At 42.5% G+C, this 21,401-nt stretch overlaps 1 protein-coding gene across 4 annotated transcripts; it reads left to right on the plus strand.

Moving 5' to 3' along the window:
- Window positions 1-1,796: 1,796 nt before the first annotated feature.
- Window positions 1,797-20,320, plus strand: GABPB1 (GA binding protein transcription factor subunit beta 1). Of its 4 annotated transcripts, XR_010622034.1 has the most exons (10): window positions 1,797-1,946; window positions 7,126-7,233; window positions 8,074-8,241; window positions 8,517-8,711; window positions 9,657-9,768; window positions 10,141-10,254; window positions 12,714-12,899; window positions 13,689-13,804; window positions 14,121-14,244; window positions 18,525-18,586. XR_010622034.1 is itself a non-coding variant. In XM_065733916.1 (9 exons), the coding sequence occupies exons 1-9, from the start codon at window positions 1,944-1,946 to the stop codon at window positions 18,675-18,677; spliced, it is 1,155 nt and encodes a 384-aa protein (XP_065589988.1). In that variant the 5' UTR covers window positions 1,799-1,943; the 3' UTR covers window positions 18,678-20,320. The 4 variants fall into 4 exon arrangements, 3 of the variants coding, with proteins under 3 accessions (XP_065589988.1, XP_065589989.1, XP_065589990.1); XM_065733916.1 differs by lacking the exon at window positions 14,121-14,244 and having other exon boundaries at window positions 1,799-1,946; window positions 18,525-20,320; XM_065733917.1 differs by lacking the exons at window positions 1,797-1,946; window positions 14,121-14,244 and adding an exon at window positions 2,097-2,183 and having other exon boundaries at window positions 18,525-20,320.
- Window positions 20,321-21,401: the final 1,081 nt, after the last annotated feature.

The raw sequence follows: 21,401 nt of genomic DNA on the forward strand, positions 1-21,401 counted from the left end.
GCATCCACCTCCAGGGCAGCATGTTCCAGCACCTCACTACCCGCTCAGTAAAGAACTTCCCAGTATTTAAGGTTTCCCTCCCTGAGCTTAAAACCATTCCCCCTTGCCCTGTCACTCCATTCTGTCCAAAGAGACCTTTCATTGCTTCTCTTTTACAAAGAAATTGTGTTAGAAAATCCTTTGGCCCTGAATGCACGTAGGTCATTCCAAAAGCAGTGCCTCCTTTTTATTGCCACGGATACTAGCAACAGATACAAAGATGACAATAACACATCCAGACAGCAAATTCTCACTATTTTTCAATGCAGCCACCACTGTGAGCTATGAATTTTCACCAGCACTGAACAAGAGCCTGCACACTGCTTTCACAACAATCCGCACCAGCAGATGTGACCCACTGTCACCACTACTGAAATACACCACCCACTGCCTCACTGTGCTCACATCCACTTTGTCAGACTGCCCCTCTGCTGCCATCTGTCGCACGGCAACAAAACGTAATAGAATATTGGTGGGAAGGTTCAGCCTCTACTGTCATACCACCACCACCTGCCCCTGCCATTGTGGGCCAGCATCATAAATCAGGAGGCATTACTTTTGGAGCCAGCCATATAGAGCAGGGGGAAGGACCTGCCTGTACAATTAGTGCTCCCCCGTCAAACACTTGTTAAAGCATGCTGACATCTCCATTGCGTTATAGAGCGCTGTGGAGTTGCCTGAGGTTAAAAGGCATTTTCCTATCACGTTATAGTGTAGCAACAGTGAATAAATAACCAAAAAAAGAACTTCGGCTGTAGGAATCAGTACGCTTTTTAATAGAACATAGCAAACTATTTGATTAACAAACGCCTCAAGTTACTCTCCCATACACCTGGGTGAAATAAAGCAGAACAAACCATGCACTTTGCAGATGTGAGCTGTGCTCTGATCTGCCAGCGTCAGACGAACGTAATTGTGGTGAATTCTTTCTAACAAAAATATAACTTTTTTCTTCACTACTTCACTAAGTTGTGGTCATGATAATGAAACTCATACAGTGGTAATGGAACTGTGACTACACGAAAAGCGAATTGCTCCGCTCCGTACAAGACATTCAGCAGCACAGAATGCTGCGCTCGCTCATGGTACTGCAGTAAATGCCACCACGGCACGCCTGTGAGGACACTGAAATGCCTTCTGTGTGAGCTACTGCGTGACGGCGAGCAGCAGCGTGGTGAGAGGAGCCTGCTGAGATGTATGGCAGCAATGGGAAAGGACCATGAAGGCTGGCAGTGATTGTGCTGATGGGAAATGCAGTCCAGCAATGTCCAGGCTTGTTCCCCAGTGCCCCGTGTTCAGCGAGTTGGGGACAGAAATAACAGATGTGTAAAGGGTGGTAGAAACAGGGAATCCAGACAGGATAATTATAAAACAAGGGGGGGATTTGCTGACTGATACCACTTTCTGAAGGATGTACGGGACTTGTGCTTCACTGCAGCACTTGTCTTCTGCCACTTAAGCATTCTACACCTGGCACGAGCCAAACTCACAGGGCACTAGGTACAGCCAGTAGCGCAACCCTGGGGCTCGAGGCCGGGCCTGCCCGGCTGCGGGCTCAGCGGGGCTGTCACACTCACCAAGCGTTCCCCCCGGCCCAGAACAGCACAACGCCCAGCTCGCCGCACCCGGAGCCCCGCAGCCCCAGGGGCGCGGCAGAGGAACGCCACGCGTGCTCGTGGCCCCGCCTCCCCCCTGCAGCACTGTGGGCCCCTCCGCGCGGCCACGGGCGGGCCCAGCCCCCGGCGGGCGGGAACCGGCCGGAACATGGCGGCCCCTCCAGCCCGCGCTTCCCCCGCCTTTTCCCCGCGCCGCCGCGCATGCGCGGAAGCGGCGGCGAGGCCGTATCCCTCCGCCGAGCCCCTCCGGCCGCGGATTTTTGTGTAATAAGATAAATCCCGCGCCCCATGGTAAGTGCCGCGCGCCCCTCCCGGCGCCGCCTCGGGCCGCCCGCTCCGCTCCGCCTCGGGCCGGGCCGCGGGGCTCGCGCTGGCGGCGAGGCGGCCGGGCCGCGCCCCTCCCCTCCCTCCGCCGCCGTGTCCCTCCGCCGGGCGCAGCGGGGACTTTTGTGTGGGGCTTTTGGGCGCCGATGAGCGGCGGCTTCCCGCGCCCCTGCTTCTCGTCGCGGCGGCCGGGCCGGCGGCACGGTAAGGCCCCCTCCCCCCCCCCGGGCCGGCCAAGCTTTTCCAGGTCAGTCTGCGTCTTTGTATAGGGCCCTGTTACCGGATGTGGAAGTTGATCTCTTCGCTGGTAAAAAATAATTCCACTTCCCCCGGAACCCGGCGCCGCGGCTCCCTCCGCAGCGCCCAGCCCAGCCAGGATTTCCTGTTGGGGAGAGCGGGCGCGCTGGCCGGCCTTCCGGGGACCCCGCCGCGCGAGGGGCGCGGGCAGCGGCGGCGGGGCCTGGGCCGCGGCGGAGGCCTGGGCGGGCGGCGGGCGCGGCCTGCGGGGCCGGGGCAGCGTCGGGGTCGGGGGCCGCCGCGCGGCGGGAGATCGGGAGGGGGAACGGGGCGACCGCGGCGGGGCCGTTCCCGCGGAGAGCCGAGAGGGGCCAGCTGCGCCGCGTGGGGCCTCGCTTTGGGCCGGGGCGCGGTTCTGTCATCGCGGGGCCCCGCCGGGCCCGGCTCGGCGCCAACGCGCCCTTCGGGGAAGCGGCCCCGGCGGGAGGGAACGGCGCTGCCCGCGGTCTGTCGCCCTCGCTTTGTGCTCCTCGTCCGGGCTGCGGACGTGGTGTTGTCAGCTCGGGACGTGCTGCCGCTTTTCCCTTCTTGCAGTTGAGTTTGCGTTGACGAGGCCCATAGCGTGCTGCTGAAATCCGCCACGGGAGTTCTTCCGCATTTAGGTAGTTGCTCGTATCGGTTGCAGCGCCCTTTGGGGTCTGCAGCACGGTGTCTTTGTGTTGTCCGTGAGTTTTGAAAGCATCGGTGAGGCTGAAGTACTTCAAACGAAGTGTGTGTGCTGCAAGGTCGCAGAGACATGCTGTGAATAGAGCTCTGAGCACACATGGTAGAACTGAACAGCCAACATGCACTACAGCGTTCTTCCTCCTGACCAAAGTTCGTTCCTGAAAGCTGTGTTTTCTGGGGCTTTTCTCAGCCTGCGTGCAAGAAATTGTTGAAATACCTCATAATAAAATGCTGAATTAAAGAGACTGGTGACTCATTTCCAGGATATGCTTCCAGTGTCACTTAATCTGAGAGGTTCTCAGGTTTTATTATCGTTCTAAGGCTGCACAACAAACCCTGGGATTCTTTGTAGCAGTCAGCTCTGCTGCGTGCCACCTCCTGTTATTTGGTGCCAAAGCTGTGCAAGAGCTCTGCAGTGCCAACCTGATCCCCACGCCAGTGGTTCACCCTTGTTGCATAATATTGCTTCTTAGATGTTACTCTTGCAGACAAATCTGCTCTCCTTCTTAATGGCAAGGCTTCTTTGCTATTTGGAGTTACGTTGTTGATTGGTACTTCTTTTGGTTAATGCATGAACCTAACAGAGCCCAAGTCTGGGTAAAGGCAGGTGTGAATGCCTTGCCCATAAGCTGTGCAGCCAAGTGCTAGCTTTCCTGGTCTGCTCTCTGGTGTTTTTCATCTAGTGCTTAGGTAGTTCTACGTAGAAGTGATAATTCTGTTAAAGTAAATGAGTGAGAATTTAGTTCTGAGCACAGCACGATCCAGGGAGAAGCCAAAGGTGCCAGAATTAAGCCAGTTTGCTGTTAGTACATCAGTAGAAATTTAATTATCCATAAGTGGGGGTACTTTAAGCCTGTGGTATTTATATGGAGATTTGAGCTGTGACCTGGAGGCTTTGCCAAAATGATTCTGTTAGGAACTGCTACAAAACCTCTTGAGTTTATCCCACATGGGTCACCAGAATCACTGTTAAATTAGAATCCTCTGACCCTCTGAAGAAACACCAGCCTGTGGGGCTAAGTGTGGGTTTAATGCAGGCCTTTCCGTTCCCATGGAAGTTACAAAACTAATTGAAACAAGAAGTTGTGTGAAGAGTTGTTCAGAGTTCAAGTATTCCACTCAGGTGTAAAGGAAAAAAAAAACACCTCAGTCCTGTTAACTCTAATAGTGAGAAAACAGAGCACTTGGTTAAGGACTGGAGTAGGCAGTGCTAGCTCTTTAAACTCCGTACTCATAAGAAGTGTATTACTGTGGTATGGGTGGGTGTAGAAAATTAACTGGAAATTACTGTGCTAAATTCGGTGGGATACCATGCTGTGTTGAAATCAGTGGGCTAACAGCATTTCTGGAGGCTGGGCCTGAGGAAGTGGGATGGGTTTTTTATTTCTGTTTTTCTTTGCACCATTTCAAGAAAGCCATGCTGAAAGGGTGGTCTTTCTTGGGACATAATTGGATGCCAGAGCTGTGAGTTTTGAGCTGACTTCCCTCGCGATCCTGCTGTGTGTCTCTGAAGCAGGGGAACCTCTTTCCTCACTGCCTTTTAAGACATTGTTTGTTCTGGGGTTCTTGGAAATGGTTGCAGATCCTTATCGCGTGCTCAGTTCACCCCGCTGCAGGTTGTGCTGTTTCAGCGCACCTGCGTCTCCTGTAGGAGCGTGCCTCATAGCGTTGTGCTGGCAGCTGTGTAGTCCCCTGTCCACAGCTGTTCTGCAGCAGCTCTGTTTCGCTGGCTTTGACAAACGTGGGTGCCCTGCTGCAGCGGTACAAGGGGAGTAAGGGCCGGATGCGGTCTCCTGGGCGTACCAGCCTCGAAGATGCAGTGATGTTTCATGTCAAAACCGTTCCCTGTGCCTGCAGACTGCTGCTGTACCTGCAGGCGGTGCTGCGCACCCCTCAGAGCTCACGTTCCCTTTTAGAGAACGCGCAGCTTGAGCCTAAGAGGGGGTACAAAAACATGGTGTGATTTCCTTCCAAATCAGATTAAGCCAGCAGTAGTAATTTGATGTGAACTTTAATAACCAGTTATCTGCGGCACCTGGCTAATGGTGCTGCGGAACCCATTGTCATACTGAGATGTGGAAGTTCTGATTTTAAGTGTGCTTTTATGTGCTACATAGGGAAGTTTGCTTTTGACGGTGTCACTGTGCTATTGCAGTGTCACAAAATGATCTCGGGAAGATGGGGGAGCTGAAGGATGCTTCTGGCAAAAAGAAATTCTGATTCTGCAAATCCTTCTTGGTAAATGCCAATGAGAAAGCCCTGGGGAAAGGGTGGGGGCATGTTAAGCTGAGGGTTTGCTGCCCTCACAGTGCTGGTCCCTGGGGGTCTGCTGAGTAGGAGTTCAGCTTTGGGCTGAATGCTCCTGTTTGTTGGTAGGAAGTGTCTGAATGCGTGCGAGTGTTGTGTTGGAAAGGCAGCAGCGTTCCGTGTTGTAGTGCAGTGCTGGCAGTAAGGCGATTTGTGCCGAGTTGAGCAGTGCGGAGCTGCTGGCCCTGTCGCTCGTCCACCAGGTGGCCCGCGCGTGCTTCCAGGGACCTGCGGGATGCGAAGCTTCCCTACTAAATGCACTCGTGTCCTTGTCACTGAAGTTAAGGTCTTGAAAAGTACAGAAGCTGGTGTGACTTTCTGTGTTTGAGATACAAATTCTTTATAGCGACCAAAGAGCATGTTGGTGGTGAAGTGAGACCCAGGTGCTGGCAGGCACTCCTCCGCTGCTGATTCTTCCTCTGCATCTGACCATGCTCCTTGCCTTTCTGCCTACTGTCATTGTTTGTGCTGCCCTCACCACCTCCCTGCTTCTCTGCCCTTGTCTGACTTGACAGGATTCTGTGTGTGTGAGGACAGATGTGATGTTATCTTGGTGGAGGGGATGCTGATGCCAGCAGCCACTTCTGCTCTTTGTGGCTCAGCTGACATGTTGAGGTTCTGCATTTGCACATTTCTGCTTTTTAGTTTCTTCTAAAATCAGTAGCTTTCGGCTTATTGAGCATTATACCACACAGATTTTGCCAGCTGATCCAGGTGCAGAGAATTTTCTTAACACATTGGCTTTGTGACAGAAGCATAGGCTTAAGGAAAGAGATTAAAAAGTGATCCTATTGGGATTTCTTTCTCAACTGTGTACTGTTAGTCTGCATAGGAAACAGGCAGCGTAGCCTTGCTGTTACTCACGTGGTTTAACCCTTGCTTGGGACTGGGAAGTAATTGCTGGATGTGGTGCTGTTCTTGCCATCCTGGTAGGGGAAAGCATAGGTACCAGACCAAAAGCTTAGTAATGTATTTTTGTTAGTAATGTGCCTTACTGTTCAGTTCTAAATTGTATTACTGATCGTATTTAACAGCAAGCATGAAATAGGGTGGGTTTAAGTCTTCAGTGCAATAGGGAGTAGGCATAGCTAGATGTCTTTTGTCAATGTGTATTTTTATATGGTCTGTATTACATAGCACTTTTGCCTGAATGTTGTTAAAAAAAAATGCAGTCTGCAAACTGCACTTTAATAGTTTTTCAGTAACTGTGGGCTGCGGGCGAAGGCAGTGACACTTGTTTCCAGGCAGATGTTTCAGCCTGGTGCAGATAGCACAGTAACATGTCTCAGGCTTTGTGCTCTGGATAGGAACCCAGGCTTTATTTCACGGTGAACAAAATGAAGTGATGGACAAGATGTCAGAAAGGTGCTGTGTTTTGTATTTATCAAAATGCCACTGCATAGTGGTGGTACTTATCCAGAAATGTCTGTGTATGTACAAGTGATTGTAATGTCTTTGGGCATGTGGCATGGCAGCTCTGACAGTACCATCTGAAAGCTGAGCAAAACAGCAGAGAGCTGCAATATCAGGTGAGAGCTTCTGAACCACTTCTTATTATGAGAAACGTGTGTTTAGTTCAGTTTAACTTCAGTTTGCTGTAACTAGGAAGCTGCTGCAGCTACAGCATTGTAATCCTGAAATCTTCACCCCTAATATCACTTATGTTTGACAGCAGTAATTCTGAAGTCAGTCTGCTTCTTGCAATCAAGAAGGCTTGTTGTCAGTGTCTAAAATTCCAGTTTTTCAGTTTTAAGTTCTCAGACTTTCAGAGTAATTAAAAAATAGTCATTAAAAGCTACAGCAATACCCGTATGCTTAAAATAGTCCTAATGTTATGTATTTCTTTTTCTTTGTATTCATTTATGTCCTTAACTAGATGTCACTAGTAGATTTGGGAAAGAAACTTCTAGAAGCTGCACGAGCGGGACAAGATGATGAAGTTCGCATTCTGATGGCAAATGGAGCACCTTTCACCACAGATTGGGTAACGGAAACTTTTGCAGTGTTTGATCAATTCTCTTTTCTCAGCCCTCAAAAGCCCCTACAACCAGATGATTACGTTTAAGCATTAATGCTGCCAGCCTTGGGAATTCCTTCTTGAAATTTTGCAGTCACGTCATCTGATGTCTAATTCAAAGTTAGATTTCTTTCTGTGATTTAACCTCCTACTAATTTTAAGTCTGTGAATGGGTTCCTTCTGATGCCTGTTAATGTGAACTTTAGAATGGTTAATGGGAGAAAGCAGCAATCATCCTCCTAGTTACTGTGTTTGTGTTTAGTGCAATAAGTCTTCTGAATTAAGAGAGCAGGCCCAGCTGCCTTGTGCACATGCTCTGAGTTGTGTTTTACAGGTGTGCATGCTTTGATTAGGTTGTGTAAAGAGTATTTGTAACCTCTTAGGAGCCTTTACAGTTAGGTAGCTAAACAGATGAAGTAGAGCCTGTTTTGAACAGGAGATTGGAGTTAGATGACTTCCAGAAGTCCCTCACAACGTTGGCTCGGTGTGGTGTGATATGTTGATCAGTGCTGAAAATGGGGTTAGGTCTCCTGAAGCATCACAGCTGAAGGAAAAAAAAATCCATCGCTTACCTCAAGAAATTGCTTCCAGTGATCTGGTTTTTGTGTATTCTGATTATTGAAAATGATTTAAACTTTTTTTTCCTCTTTATGAAAACCACAACAGCTTCCTTACTTGATGTTGGGAAAGGAAAATAATTTGAAGTGGTGTCCTAACGTTTGAATTTGCTAGCTCCAGGAAAAGAAGTTCTTCATACTGCCATCTGTTCAAGGTCTACTTTTTTATTTTTTTTTCATTAAACTACAGTTGGGAACATCTCCACTTCATCTGGCAGCACAGTATGGGCACTACTCAACGACGGAGGTGCTGCTGCGAGCAGGTGTAAGTCGGGATGCCAGAACAAAAGTGGACAGAACGCCGTTACATATGGCAGCATCAGAAGGACATGCCAGCATAGTAGAAGTCTTACTTAAGGTAAAGACTGCTGAAGTGAGGACCACGACAGGGATTTTACAATGGCTTACTATAAAATATCTGCAATTTTCTTTTAGTCATGAAGCTAATATCAAAGGGATCCTTCGAGATAAATAATTTGTGGCACTTAAATATCTTAAAAGGACTTCAATCTATAAGAATAAAGTAACAGGACATGACTGCTAGAGAGACAGTTTTGGGCTTCAGTCCGCAGGCAGTATTATTTAATTCATATACTTTTAATAAGACAGTTCATGCATTGTTCTTGTTTGTAGCATGGTGCTGATGTCAATGCTAAGGACATGCTCAAGATGACTGCGCTTCACTGGGCTACTGAACATAACCACCAAGAAGTTGTAGAACTCTTAATAAAGTATGGAGCAGATGTTCATGCTCAGAGTAAATTTTGCAAAACTGCACTGGACATTGCTATAGACAATGGAAATGAAGACCTTGCAGAAATACTGCAGGTAACTTTTGGTTCATGGTGCTGAAAGATGTGTGTGATCATCTGAACTGAAGGGTATTGCTGTTGGCTGAAGGGTATTGCTGCCACCTGCAAAGTCAAGAAGTATTCTTTAGTTTCTTACAGCGTGGTCTCTACACAAATGAAAAATTTAACATATTGCCATCGCAGGAAGGTTTCACTGTACCTTATTGTTTAGTTAGATATACAGATACATGGGTAAAAAATCTCCAGATGGAACTGGATATCGGGAGAGAAGAGGCAGCAATTTTTCCTGGATTAGGAATACTGGGATTGAACTGCTGGCAAAGAGATTGGGATTAGGATTGTAGTAGGTTACTGCCTGGAAGTACAAGCTATAGCTTCTCAGTACTGATCATAAAGACAGTTTAAGTGCTAAATTATTAAGAAAATAATAGAAAGCAAAGCAGGAGATTATTAAGCCACCATGTAAATCTGTTGTTCCCCTACTTCTTGAGCTGTTTATGTACACTTCTGGTCTGTCCCTTCAGACTAGCCTTCATTGCAGAAGAGATACAATAAGTAAAAGCCAATAATAATAATTCAAAGAAAGTCGAAAGAAAGACTTGCCACCTACAATTCACAGCAGTTTCAAGTTGTCAAAGCCTTTTTTTTTTTTTTTTGGTGCATATTGGTACTGCTGCTGCAGCCTTAGTTCTTCTAAGAACTAACATGCTTGTCTTTATGTGGTCCTCTGTGTGTGTGCTGTTATTCTCTTCCACTTTAACTGACTTATTGTCTTTAGCTTTAAGACAAAAGAAACCCTCTTTCTTATGCACGTAACAGAGCACAAGATGTGACACTGTATTGCATGAGTATACCTAGGAGGATCCTCCCTGCATAAGTGGCATGTACAATAATTCTAGTCCTTACAAGGTAAATAACATATATCCACAGCTGGAATGATGTTATTACCCCTGTCTCCTAGATTGCAATGCAGAACCAAATCAATACAAATCCAGAGAGTCCGGATACTGTGACAATACATGCAGCAACACCACAATTCATCATTGGACCTGGAGGGGTGGTGAACTTAACAGGTCTGTTATCTTTTGCATATACTTCAAGTGAATGGTGTTTTGTTGCCTATAGGATAGCTACGTGTAGTGAAAGGTTTTTATGTATGGTGGAAAGACTTGAGGAAAAATAATGGTACAAACAGAATGCTTTTGAATTCCACATAAATGTGTCTTATGTGTTTCTAAACATCTAAGTAGTTAAAACAAGTCTTCATACTACAGGTAAATTGTCAGAATTGTATTTGCTTGAGAAACTTCCTTGCATAATAGCACTTCAACTTAGTGGAATGTTTGAAGAACAGTGTGTATTAGAAACTTCAGTACAATAAAAATGTAGAAGGGACTTAGCTGATAATTTAACAATCAATTAACTTTTTGTTTTCCTTCTTCTAGATGAGACAGGAGTGTCTGCTGTGCAGTTTGGCAATTCATCAACGTCAGTATTAGCCACATTAGCAGCTTTAGCAGAAGCATCAGCCCCACTGTCTAATTCTTCAGAAACACCAGGTTAGAAAGCTGTGTAATTCAATTTCATTTAATAAACTAAACTGAAGTAAATAACTGGTGTCTTTTGAGATACAATTCATGCAGAAATGAGAATACAATCTCTTTTTCAATTTAAACAAAAGCTTTCTGTTTTGTTAACTTGAAAGGTTGGTAGATACACATGAACAGTTATTTCTCAGTGAGATTTCTGACTATGCTGGGTGTTTGTGGCCTGGTGTCACTAGCATTCATTCTTGCTGATAGCAAGCATAGTTCAAGAGACTTAATTCATATATCTGTGAAAGCAACAGTCTAATTGCAGGTGGTGTGAGAATATTTGAATGCTTTTTTTCTGTTAAATTGTGGGAGATATCCCTGATGTTATTTGCATGCACTTAATCAGCACTTTTCTTAACTTTTCATCTGATAGGCGCAAGAATATTTAGTGACCTTAACATGAAAAAAAACTTAGCAGCGAGAATTAATTTGGCTTTCATTTAGGCTTTTATTTAGCCTCTTTCATGTAAGATTGTATAAATTAGGATGAGGCAGTTAGACTCTGCCTATTGTGCTGTTTCTTTCTGGATTTTTCTCCCTTTTCAGGTTAACTTTACTGCGATCTCTTCCTTTAGTTCCTCGTGACTTAAAAATACGTTTTACGTTTTACAAAAATGTAAAAATCAAAGAAAGAAAATGTTTCTGACTGGAGCTGAGTAGAATGCTTAACTTTTACTCGTGAAGTGCGTATGAGGAGATGGATGTTACATGCTGATATGGTTCATTATATACAAATCTTTAAGATGGAAAGAAAATTCAGAGCAATATCTAGTTTAACATATTTGCTGTTGCAACAAGGTGTCTGTGTCTGACTGCATGCACTGGCGATCTCCCCAGAGCACACCATAGGAGATGATACTTGAAAATTAAGAAGTTCTTGAAAATAATAGTGCTTGTTTAAAACAAATATTTTTCATCATATGAAAGCGTGTCAGTTAGTGATTATAGGCATGTAGGTATAGGGAGAGAGCAAGGAAAGAATTAGGACCATATTTATGGTAATATTTTTCTTTTACAAAAATAACTACTTTTTAGACAAAACCTTAGGAAGTTTTTATTTCAGAGTCTCCTAAAGAAGTCCTATTAATTTTTCCTTCTATAACTAAAAGGGTAGTGTTGATTCTAAAACTGAAAGATCAGAGCTGATTGCCCCAGCAGCTAGTATTGGCACTTGCTTGGATTTTTTTTTTTCACAGTAGTCCCTCTTACTGCTGCACCCATACTTGGAAACCAAATCAAGTTCTATACAATACCACTTATTCATGCAGGACTTCCTGTTTTGGTTTACTGAATAAACTGAATATGCAAGCAGGGCTATAGGACAGTAATCTGAACATAAAGATCTTCAGAAGGCAGTGACTGCAGTCATTTGGATTACACAGTGACTTCTGAGTGTTATAATTTAAAAGATGAAAGCTTCAGAGTTTCATCTACCTTCTCTCATCTGGAGCATCACTACATGGTCTACAGGGTTTTAATTGGATCTCAGTAGAATGGAAGCCCTCTAATATCTGTTATTTAAATCAAAGGCTTTGCTTTTACGCTGACAAATTGAAAATAAATTACAGAGTTGTGTTTGAAATTCTTTGATTATTCTACCAGTGGTCTTGCTCTTTGTCTCAGTGTCTTGTTAATTTAAAAAATGAGTGCTGGTCTGAGGCCCCAGTCACAGCATGCACTATGCAAACTGCAGATCCGAATGCAGTTATTAACTCAGTTTCATTTGTACATGTAATTTAAAAGTGCAATGAGAGTTCACTACCCTCTGCATTTGTTATTGAATGAGTATTCAGTTAAGCTGGGATTTTTTTTCCACCTGTTATGTGTGTACAATGTTTTTTTACTTTTTTAGTGTTCTCGAGAGGTGTTAAAATGTCAGCTCTGCAGAACTTTTGTGTTCTGTGCTTTGTGTTGCAATTAAGGTCATGTTTGTGTTTGAAGAACCTGTTGTAGTATAGACAAAGCTGTAAGGCTCTGTAGAGGTAATTTAGCATGTTACTGTCTTGAAGAGCACTGTGACAGGCACGGAAGTCAGGGCTGAGCTTGAGGTACACTTGGCAAGGTAATTGTTGAGGAATGGTTGTGCTTTTCAGCCTCTTGCTGCCATGTTAACACAGAACCTAAATAGTCAGTTTTGAGCGGGTTGTACTTATTAGGAACATTCTAAATAAAAACAGATTATAATGGTCAAGGTAAAATAGAACAAAATTGCATGTATATTGCAAAACATGAGTGCACTGTATGCACCTGGTGAAAGTTTTCCATTAACAACATAATATGTGGTGTAGGTAGTATTGCATTAAACTGGGGAGGATCAAATGTGAAAAGACATGGAAGAGTTCTTTCTCAGCCAAAGTACATTTGAAACAAAAAAAACCCCTTTATTTATAAATAGGCTTAATTCCTTGTTTATCTGTTGATAGTTGTGGCAACAGAAGAAGTGGTGACTGCAGAGTCCGTGGATGGTGCTATTCAGCAAGTTGTGAGTTCTGGAGGTCAGCAAGTTATTACCATTGTTACAGATGGCATTCAGCTTGGTAACCTGCATTCAATTCCAACCAGTGGGATAGGGCAACCAATAATTGTGACCATGCCAGATGGACAGCAAGGTGAGTGGAAGCTTATGCCTTTTCAGCTTAAGAAGCCACTTCAGTTACAGTAGTAAGTTGTTAGATGCAAGTAGCTTGGAAAATGTTGTATTGCTACCAATTCAGATATGTTTTCGAATGCTTGCACTGTGAAAGGCTCAGGCACGTGAGCTGTGGCAGTTTGGTGAGCTGCCACAGCTCAGCTGGGCCTCAGCATTAGGAGAAAGGAAAATAAATACTGAACTACATGGGTGAGAAATGATGCATCTGAGGGAAAAGTGATAACTACTAGCTTCATCTTCAGTAAGTTTGATGTTCTGGAGTAGTCTCAGAACCAGTGAGAAGAACCAGAATTACACAGGTTGTCTCTTCCTTTTGGACCATGTGTACTTTGTGGAAGCTTCTAGTATACGAAGTGCTGTTCTGTGACAGGCATGTCTTGTGAGTTTCTTTTTCAAGATGCTTTGGCCTGTGCTACTTAAATAAAAATGCTTCCTTCTCTGGTTTCTTCATGAAGATTCCTGGTATGGAGCATGAAGAGTTGTACACTGGAAGACAAAAGTTTTGGTCCACTGTCTTGCTGAATAAGTACAGCAAGTTATCAGGTAGCAGCGTACAAATGGCTAAGGCTTTAATAATTCTTCCTGCCCTTGCCCTGGCCTCTACAATACCACTTTTGTAGAGCAGCATTTTCTTGAGGAGAAGTCTGCATTTTACAGCTGTTCATAAAATAATATAACTGTATGAGTTTTATTTTGTGTAACTGTTGCTTGAGGAAAAGTGTATTTAAACGTATGAATATGTTTTTAGTGTTAACAGTTCCAGCAACAGATATTGCTGAAGAAACAGTGATCAGTGAAGAGCCACCAGTCAAGAGACAATGCATTGAGATTGTTGAAAATCGTGTGGAGTCTGCAGAAATAGAAGTAAGGAGTCTATAACATGATGTATGTTAACCAGAGGGTTCGGCACTGCTTGTGTGGTTGCGCTTTCTGGTGTTTTAGAGTTACGTTTCTGTGTTAAAACAGAATGAAGTGTTGCAATAACTTGTTCAGCTACTGGAATTTATCTGTTATAAAGTTGTTGTTAAAAGTACCTCGGCATGCTGTTTGCTTCATCTGGTTGTGCACATATAAATGATATTTGTTTAAGTTTTTAACTTTTTTGTTCCCTCTCAGATCACTAGCTAGTTTTAAAACTAGATACTGATATGTTATCACATAACTCAATTCTTCCCACTAGCAGTGAATGAGAATGGTGTCCCCTCATCTGTCTTTTATGACCATGTGCTTCTCCTGATTGTGAGATCACAGTCTTAGCAATGTTTATTTCCATTCAAGATAACAGTTAATGGAAATATGAAACAGTAAGATTGTGTTTGTCAGTTTTTATCTCTTTTTTTTCTTCTTAATTCTGGAGCTGTTACTATTATACTTCTCTGCATCATAAAGTTTTTTGATATTAAAACAAAGAAGACCTGTTGATACTAGAAGAGCTTTTCATATATGGCAGATGCAGCTTTTCAATTTAAAGCTGTAGCTTTATTTTTTTCTAAATATATATTAAGACAAGTTAGGTCAACCATCTCATTCCTTCTTCTGTTACTTCTAACTGTGCTAACTGGTTTTGACCAAAAGTTTGAGAGCTGCTGTCAGTCTTGAGTAGGCCATGAGTTCTCATTTAGTCAACTCCATGATAGTTTGTTTATCAAAAGTTGTATTTTCTGACTTTGTTCGTATTATTGAATAACCCTTTGTGCCTAATTGAGTACTGTTTATGGATCAGTATGTGCTGTGCCTTGTCCTTGTCTAATAACAGTAATTACCACCTTTCATCACTGAATTTCTCTGTCCCTAAGTTGTCATATCAAATACCTTTGGTTTTTGCAGCTTTGTGGTCATTACATATTATCACAACACTTTAAATTTTCTTGCTGCATTTAAAAAAAAAATGTATGATTGCTACAATAAAAACTTTTCTTTTGTTCACGCTTTTAAACATCCGCTTGAATTATTCCTGCAGGAAATTACAGTTGCTTAAATTATAATCATTAGTTAAAGGAAAAAAAAAATCCAGATTAATAATAAATTGACCTGCTCCTGGTTAAAGGTAGTTACTTAAACAACACAGTTCTCTAAGGTGACTCCAGCTTCATATTTTGAAAACACTTTGAAAGCACTTCTAGAATCTTAAAAGCAGTTGGTTAAAATGTCGGACTTTAATCTGTTACTTCTGAGTGCAGGTTTTGAGTACTGACTTAATTGTTGATTGGACGCTGATTGCACATGCAGACCTCAGCCAATCTGTAGAGGCCAGTTGACTTCCAGACTTGTGATGCTTCCTGTCTTTGGTAACTGATGTGTTAAAGGGATGCACATCAAGTCAGTTTGCTTCACAGGCTAGCATAGAAGTATACACTTGAATTTGGAGGGAGTGGAACTTTCCCCCATTTAAAGAAAGATTTTTGATGTGAAAAACTTCTTATTATTGAAGATCAGTTTCTTTGCCTTGTTGGTGATTCATTCCTTTTATTTCGAAGACTTGATTCAAGGGGAAGAGTGCTGTCTTCAGATGTTTTACATTTATAATTTATGAACAGTTAATTCTAGTTTGACAGTCCTTTAAGCTGAACTCTCTCCCATTTATCTGAGGTGACAAATATCCCTGTGAAAGTATAGTGAATGATTAAACTGCAGAGATGGTTTTAGACTTTCTCATTTGGGTTTGATGCATTCAACCTCTGCAGCTCATTTTCAAGAGATTTAGCAGTCTCTTTAAACTATGTGATGGCAGCAGCAAATTATCCCTGTCGTGCAGATACTGTTTTTCATTTTCACACATAATTCATTAACATACAGTAATTTTATTTTCGTTCTTGAATGTTACTGTCTGTCTTTTTGAATATTGGAAAGGTGACACACTTTAGAAACATCCAGGGCACATTAAAAAAAAGTAATAATGGTAAATGAGTTGTGTTAATGAATTCATATTCCTTCTTTTTTTCCTGCTTGGTATGGTTATTTTAATTATTTAAATATTTGAATTATAGCTGCCCCCTCTCTTCAATGTTTAGACTGTTAAGGGAAGTTGTATGTGGTGAGGAAAATTCTCACATAAAACAGAAGATTCCTTAAGAGCACTCAGGCTTCTTACCTGACTTTCTATCTGAATTGTTTCTTATATGGTTATGAAGGAGTTCAGAGAATTAAAACATTTTCATTCGTGTTCTGAAGAGCACCCTAAGAACGTTTTCTGGATTTGCTGAAGTTGAGTGCCCAATTAGAGTTGCCAGTTTTAGTTGTCAGTGTTAAGGAACTAATTTTCACTGCTCTGTCCACAGCAGGTGTGCATTGCTCATCCAGAAGTACAGGTTTCTTTCACTCAGTGTGTTTGGCCCCACTTCCTCAACTTATTCTATTTATATTAAGACTAAATCTGCCTAAGAACTGTGCCCATTAGTTCTTGGGCTAGTCAACGTGCTGTGAGTTGCCAGTCTGCCTGAAAGATATTGGTTTTACCTCTGCCATCAATACTATTATTTTTTTTTCCTTTTTTCTATCCTGCCCTTTAGTGTGCCATCGTGCTTAGTCTGGCTGTACTCCTTGTGGGTACCTGCCTCTGTTTCTTCAGTGGAAGACTTATTCTGGGCTTTGATCTCCACTCCCAGGTGGATTTGCTCTCCATAGCAGTGGCAGAGCCTTGTTTCTGTAAAGCACCACAGAGCCTTGGCAGGTGAACTGCTAGTAGTCCTCATTCTTCTGTGGCCAAGTAGATAGAGCAGCTTTGCTTCTTGACAGTAGAAGGTTTAATTGTGTGATGTTTGTGAGGCAGATAATGCTCAGGTCAGTCCATAACAGAGCTTGGTGCCCTCAGGAGGGAAGGCCTGCTTCCCAAGGGTGGTGGGATCCTTCTGTTGTGGCTGCTCTCCTGAGAACTGTCGGTACTCCTTTGCCCCCAGCTCGGTACTCTGTGTGGCTGTTTTATATAAGTCATGATGATTCTGATTAAATTGCATAATAAATGATACTACCAGAGTCGGACTGGTGCTGGAACATTTCTGGTGTTATTCAGATCCTTTGTGAGATGTAGGCTCTGCCATTAATCTTGCCCTTAGCATTCAGGACAGGTCAGCCTGGTTGCTACAGGAGTTGCCCATTCCTAATGCTGCTTGAAAAGCAGAATCCTGATTTTCAGAGGTAGAGACTAAATTTCCTTTTCAAATAAGCAACAAAATCAGGTGAGCTGTGGTTTTATTAGTACGTGCTCCCGGAGAAGCAAACCCTTGAGTGCAAGCTTCCTTTAGCTCTTAAAGCCTTGTGTAAAATCAGATTTCATTTACAGTTTCATATGTTCTGTATTATAGTTATTCTTTATCAACCTGTTAATAACATCTCTCCTTCACCTGTTGTTTTTGCTGTTTACAGCAATGTGACTGCTAAATGTGTCTATGACAAGTACTGAGAACAGTAGCAAGTAGAAGGGAGGCAGAGTGTTTTCTGTTTTCAGGCTCTGATCATGAAAATACGTGAGTTCATCAAAGAGGTGAAGAACAGAGGTGCTGTTCTGGGGATGGGGGGGGTAAAACTATTTCAGGTATTTAGTGGGAATGTGATGCTACATAGGGTGGAAAAAGCAACTTGCCTTCACTTGGCCTCAGTTTTTGACAGTTTTGTTTTTCTGGGAGATTGCTTCTCTGACAGCCTCCCTTCTGAGGCTACTTAGAGCTGTACTGGAAAGAACAAAGTGAAATCAAATACTACCTTACTCATAAAACATGATTCGCTTTAATGAAATTGTTTTGATCTTCAACAAAATACTGAACTATTTTTCCAAGCAAGTAGCTTTTTTCAATTAGGCTCAGTACACCATCAAACAAAATATCTACGTCACAGGGGATAGAAATACATTCTCCTCATTTTCTAAGGCAGCCTCAGAAGTGATATTTTCTGTGTTATTTTGTTTGGAAACTGTTTTATAGCTATCCTCGAGTAAGTGAGTCCTCTTGAGTTGAGAAGGCTTATCTAGCTAAATGCCTCTTAATTTGTAATGATGCAGTGTCCCTGGGGATGATGTCATACCTGTGGATAGTGTGGTATCAGTCATTTCAAATCACTTCATTTAGAAAGCACGTCTGCTTAAATTCCCATTAGTGCGCAGCTGTCACTTTCTGGTGCACACTGCTGTTAGGGTGCAGTGTTTTGGACTGTCTGATGAAAAATACCTATGCAGAACAGAGTGCTTAACAGAAAGATGCAATTGTGTTGGATTGAATTCCAATGCTATTAGAAGTCAACAACAGCAACAAGTCCCAGGGAATTGAGTGAGTATGGAAACGTAATAGTGTTTGCCCTCTGTCGCTCTCCATCCACTGTCGTACTTCATCATGTTGCTATGAGGCCTGGCTTTGCAGGGAAAGGCTTGGGTCTGCTGTATTTATACTTCAGACCTAATTGAGGGGAGTTATCTGGTACCATGGTTCCTGTCTAATTTGCTCAGCAGCACCAGTGTAGATTTGCCCTGGTAAGAACGGGACAATTTCTGCGTGATGCCCCAACACCTGAGCTGCATGCAGAGAACAAGCATTTGCCACTTTAACCTGCATTTGACACGTGTTTGACAAAATGTTGCTGGTTCTGTTTCTAATAGGAAAGAGAAACTCTTCAGAAGCAGCTGGATGAGGCAAACAGAGAAGCACAAAAATACCGTCAGCAGCTTCTGAAGAAGGAGCAAGAAGCAGAGGCCTATCGGCAGAAGTTAGAGGCAATGAACCGCCTCCAGACTAATAAAGAAGCTGTTTAATAAAAAGAACACACTGCAAAGCCTGTTACTTTCAAAAACCTGCAGTACAATCTTGAACTGTTCTCTGTGTAGGTGCAGACGCAGGATTACATGATAGAGAAGATGCTACAAGTTGATAACTGGACTTAAGCCGTGAGCTCTGATTAATTTCTTGTAACATAAAAACTCTGAATTTAGAAATTGTGAAAAGTATTTAAAATGAAATACTGTAAATAGTTGTTTTTTTTACAGTTTCAAAATAAGTTGATAAATCTTTTTGAAGGGATCCAGAAACACGAAGCCAATGTTTTTGTGAAATTTTTGATTTTAATATGAAATTAACTTCTGAAAAACAGAACAGTTTTAAGGGTGATGTTGATTCATCTGACAACTTGAAAATGAATTATGTGACAAAGTGAATTAACAGTTATTTCTACATGGTAACAACTTCTCTGAATAAGACATTTCCAGGTGGAAATCTTTGTACAGCTTTAAGCAGTTGTCTCAGATTCTCTGAAAACCATTTTTTGGGTTTGTTTTGTTTGTTTTTTTAGGCGGTGAAATTTTTATATTTAATTTCAGATATATCCAAGTAGATTTACATGTATATGAAGCTAATATTTTTTAAACTTTTTGGTTTGTACATATGTTGCATGTTTTTATAATTTCTACACATACAACTTGCATAGGTATTTTTCAGCAGAGATGAGGACAGGTTACAAGAGCAATGTTTAGCCTATAGGTCATTGGAAGTAAGCTAGCAGCTGGTTTTATTGTGGATGATATGTTTCTTGAATGTGATTTGTAATTTAAAAAAAAACATAAACAACCAAACCAAATTCTTAATTTACAGAAGAGGAGATTTAAAGTTTGGTGGAGGCATTGCAGCTTCACTGCTGTGTCCTGTGGTTTTCAGAGACAAACCTTATAACGTTGAGAAGTGTGAGTAGAAAAGAATGTCTCCAGTGGAACACAACTAGTTATTTTAGAGTATTCTTCTTGATCTGTTTTTCCCCAGTAGCCTTGAAATCATTTCAGTGATACTTTTTTTTCTAAACAGACTTTTGCATTTTAATTATGCAATTGGACAAGTAATTTTTTATGTTTTAGTGATGCTGCTCTTACCCAGCATCATTGTTCTTCACTGTGATACTGTGTTTGTGTGTGTCTGTGCAGTGATATATTATGCTTAGGATTTATATAGCACATGACATCTTCAGAGCATCGTGAAATCTTTTTAAGAACCCTTACTGTACTGCCTGAGGCAGGTAAGTGAGTGTTATTGTCTCAGTTTTATGACTGGTGTAAGTGCAACGCAGGGAGCGTTCAACAGTTGGTCCAAGACCACGAGAATCTGTGGTAGACCTGGGAAGAGATCTCAGGAGTTCCTGGCTTCTGGTCCTGTGCTTAGACTGAGCTGCCTTAAGTTTGTTCAGTGCTGTATTACATTAAATTTTAAACTACTGTGCAGGTTCCTTTTTTTTTGTAAGATAAAACTCTTCGTGCTTTGCTTTGTTGTTCCATGTTTCACTGCTTTTATGGAATTGTTTATATAAAGTTAAGCAAAAAGTCTAGTTTACCTATACTGTATACAGGACGATTACCCTTAAAACTGTACTCTGGCCTACTTTTTCTATTTTACAATTAAATATCTTTTCCACATATATGTAGTGGGGAATCAGTTCTATTGCAGTTGCTTTGTACGTGTGTGCTGGAAGGACAAAACTGTGATGTGTTACGTGTTTAGAAAATCCGAAAGAATGGTGTCAATCTTAGAAAGCCCATCCTCAGAGATGGGAGGGAAGAGTGGGAAAGGCATTGCTTTATAGAGTACAAAGTACATCTTCGTCCTCAGACTCAGGGCTGAGTTTGTAGAGTGGGCGGTTCTGAACAATGCCTAACGTTGGTATGAATCGATCCAAACTGGAAAACTGGATCCCAAAGTATTCCAGAGATCTGGACTGGAAATTTGTGGTGGTAGTTTATAGAAGGATTGCCTCCCAAGGATGGCACTGTGCTGTGTTTGGTGTTAGGCTTGAAGCAGTGACCGATTGGAAATTACTGTGTTGTGGGGTTTTCTCAAAAACGAACTCTTAGGTCACTGCAGGAACAAGTTAATCAATTTATAAGCACTGGTTAGGCAGTGCTCCAACCGAATTATTCCGTGATGAAAATAACATCTGTGTCTTTACATCCTGCAAACTAAACTACTGCTTAATCTCTCTGAACTCTTAATGCTGATAAGAATTGCAGCATCAGCCCGAGTGGTGATAGTGGTAATGTTTGTGTCCACGTGGAGGATTTCCCACGGTTTTGACAGTGCTGACCTTTGCAGCAAACAATGAAAAGGACCTTCTCTGTTCGTTCTGCTTCCTGTGAGCAAATATTGTATTCCTCGTGGTCTGTAACAAAATCCTTCCAAGTGCAGGGTAGCTAAAACAAAGCCAGATTTATCTGCATTAATATTTACCCTACCTGTAACTCGTTATCCGCTGTCTTATTCTGGTTCCAAACAGGACCTGTTGTTTACTCTCTTCCGGACTGAATGAAAAACCAACCAAACTGTCAGCTTTGAGCAAAGGACGTAGGCTGTATGTCATGTGGAGTATTTATTGTGTAGTCAGCTTTGAAAACATTGCTGAAAGTATTGGTCCTTATTTGCTGTTCCAAATTGAAATCATAAATGTAATTAGCTGCCAGCTTTCTTTGACCAGACTCGCTTCCTGTTGAAAATAATGTATTTGT

The sequence above is a fragment of the Cyrtonyx montezumae genome, unplaced genomic scaffold (assembly GCF_038088225.1).
Source record: "Cyrtonyx montezumae isolate F1298 unplaced genomic scaffold, pur_monq_1.0 scaffold_17, whole genome shotgun sequence".
In the NCBI taxonomy this organism is placed as follows: Eukaryota; Metazoa; Chordata; class Aves; order Galliformes; family Odontophoridae; genus Cyrtonyx; species Cyrtonyx montezumae.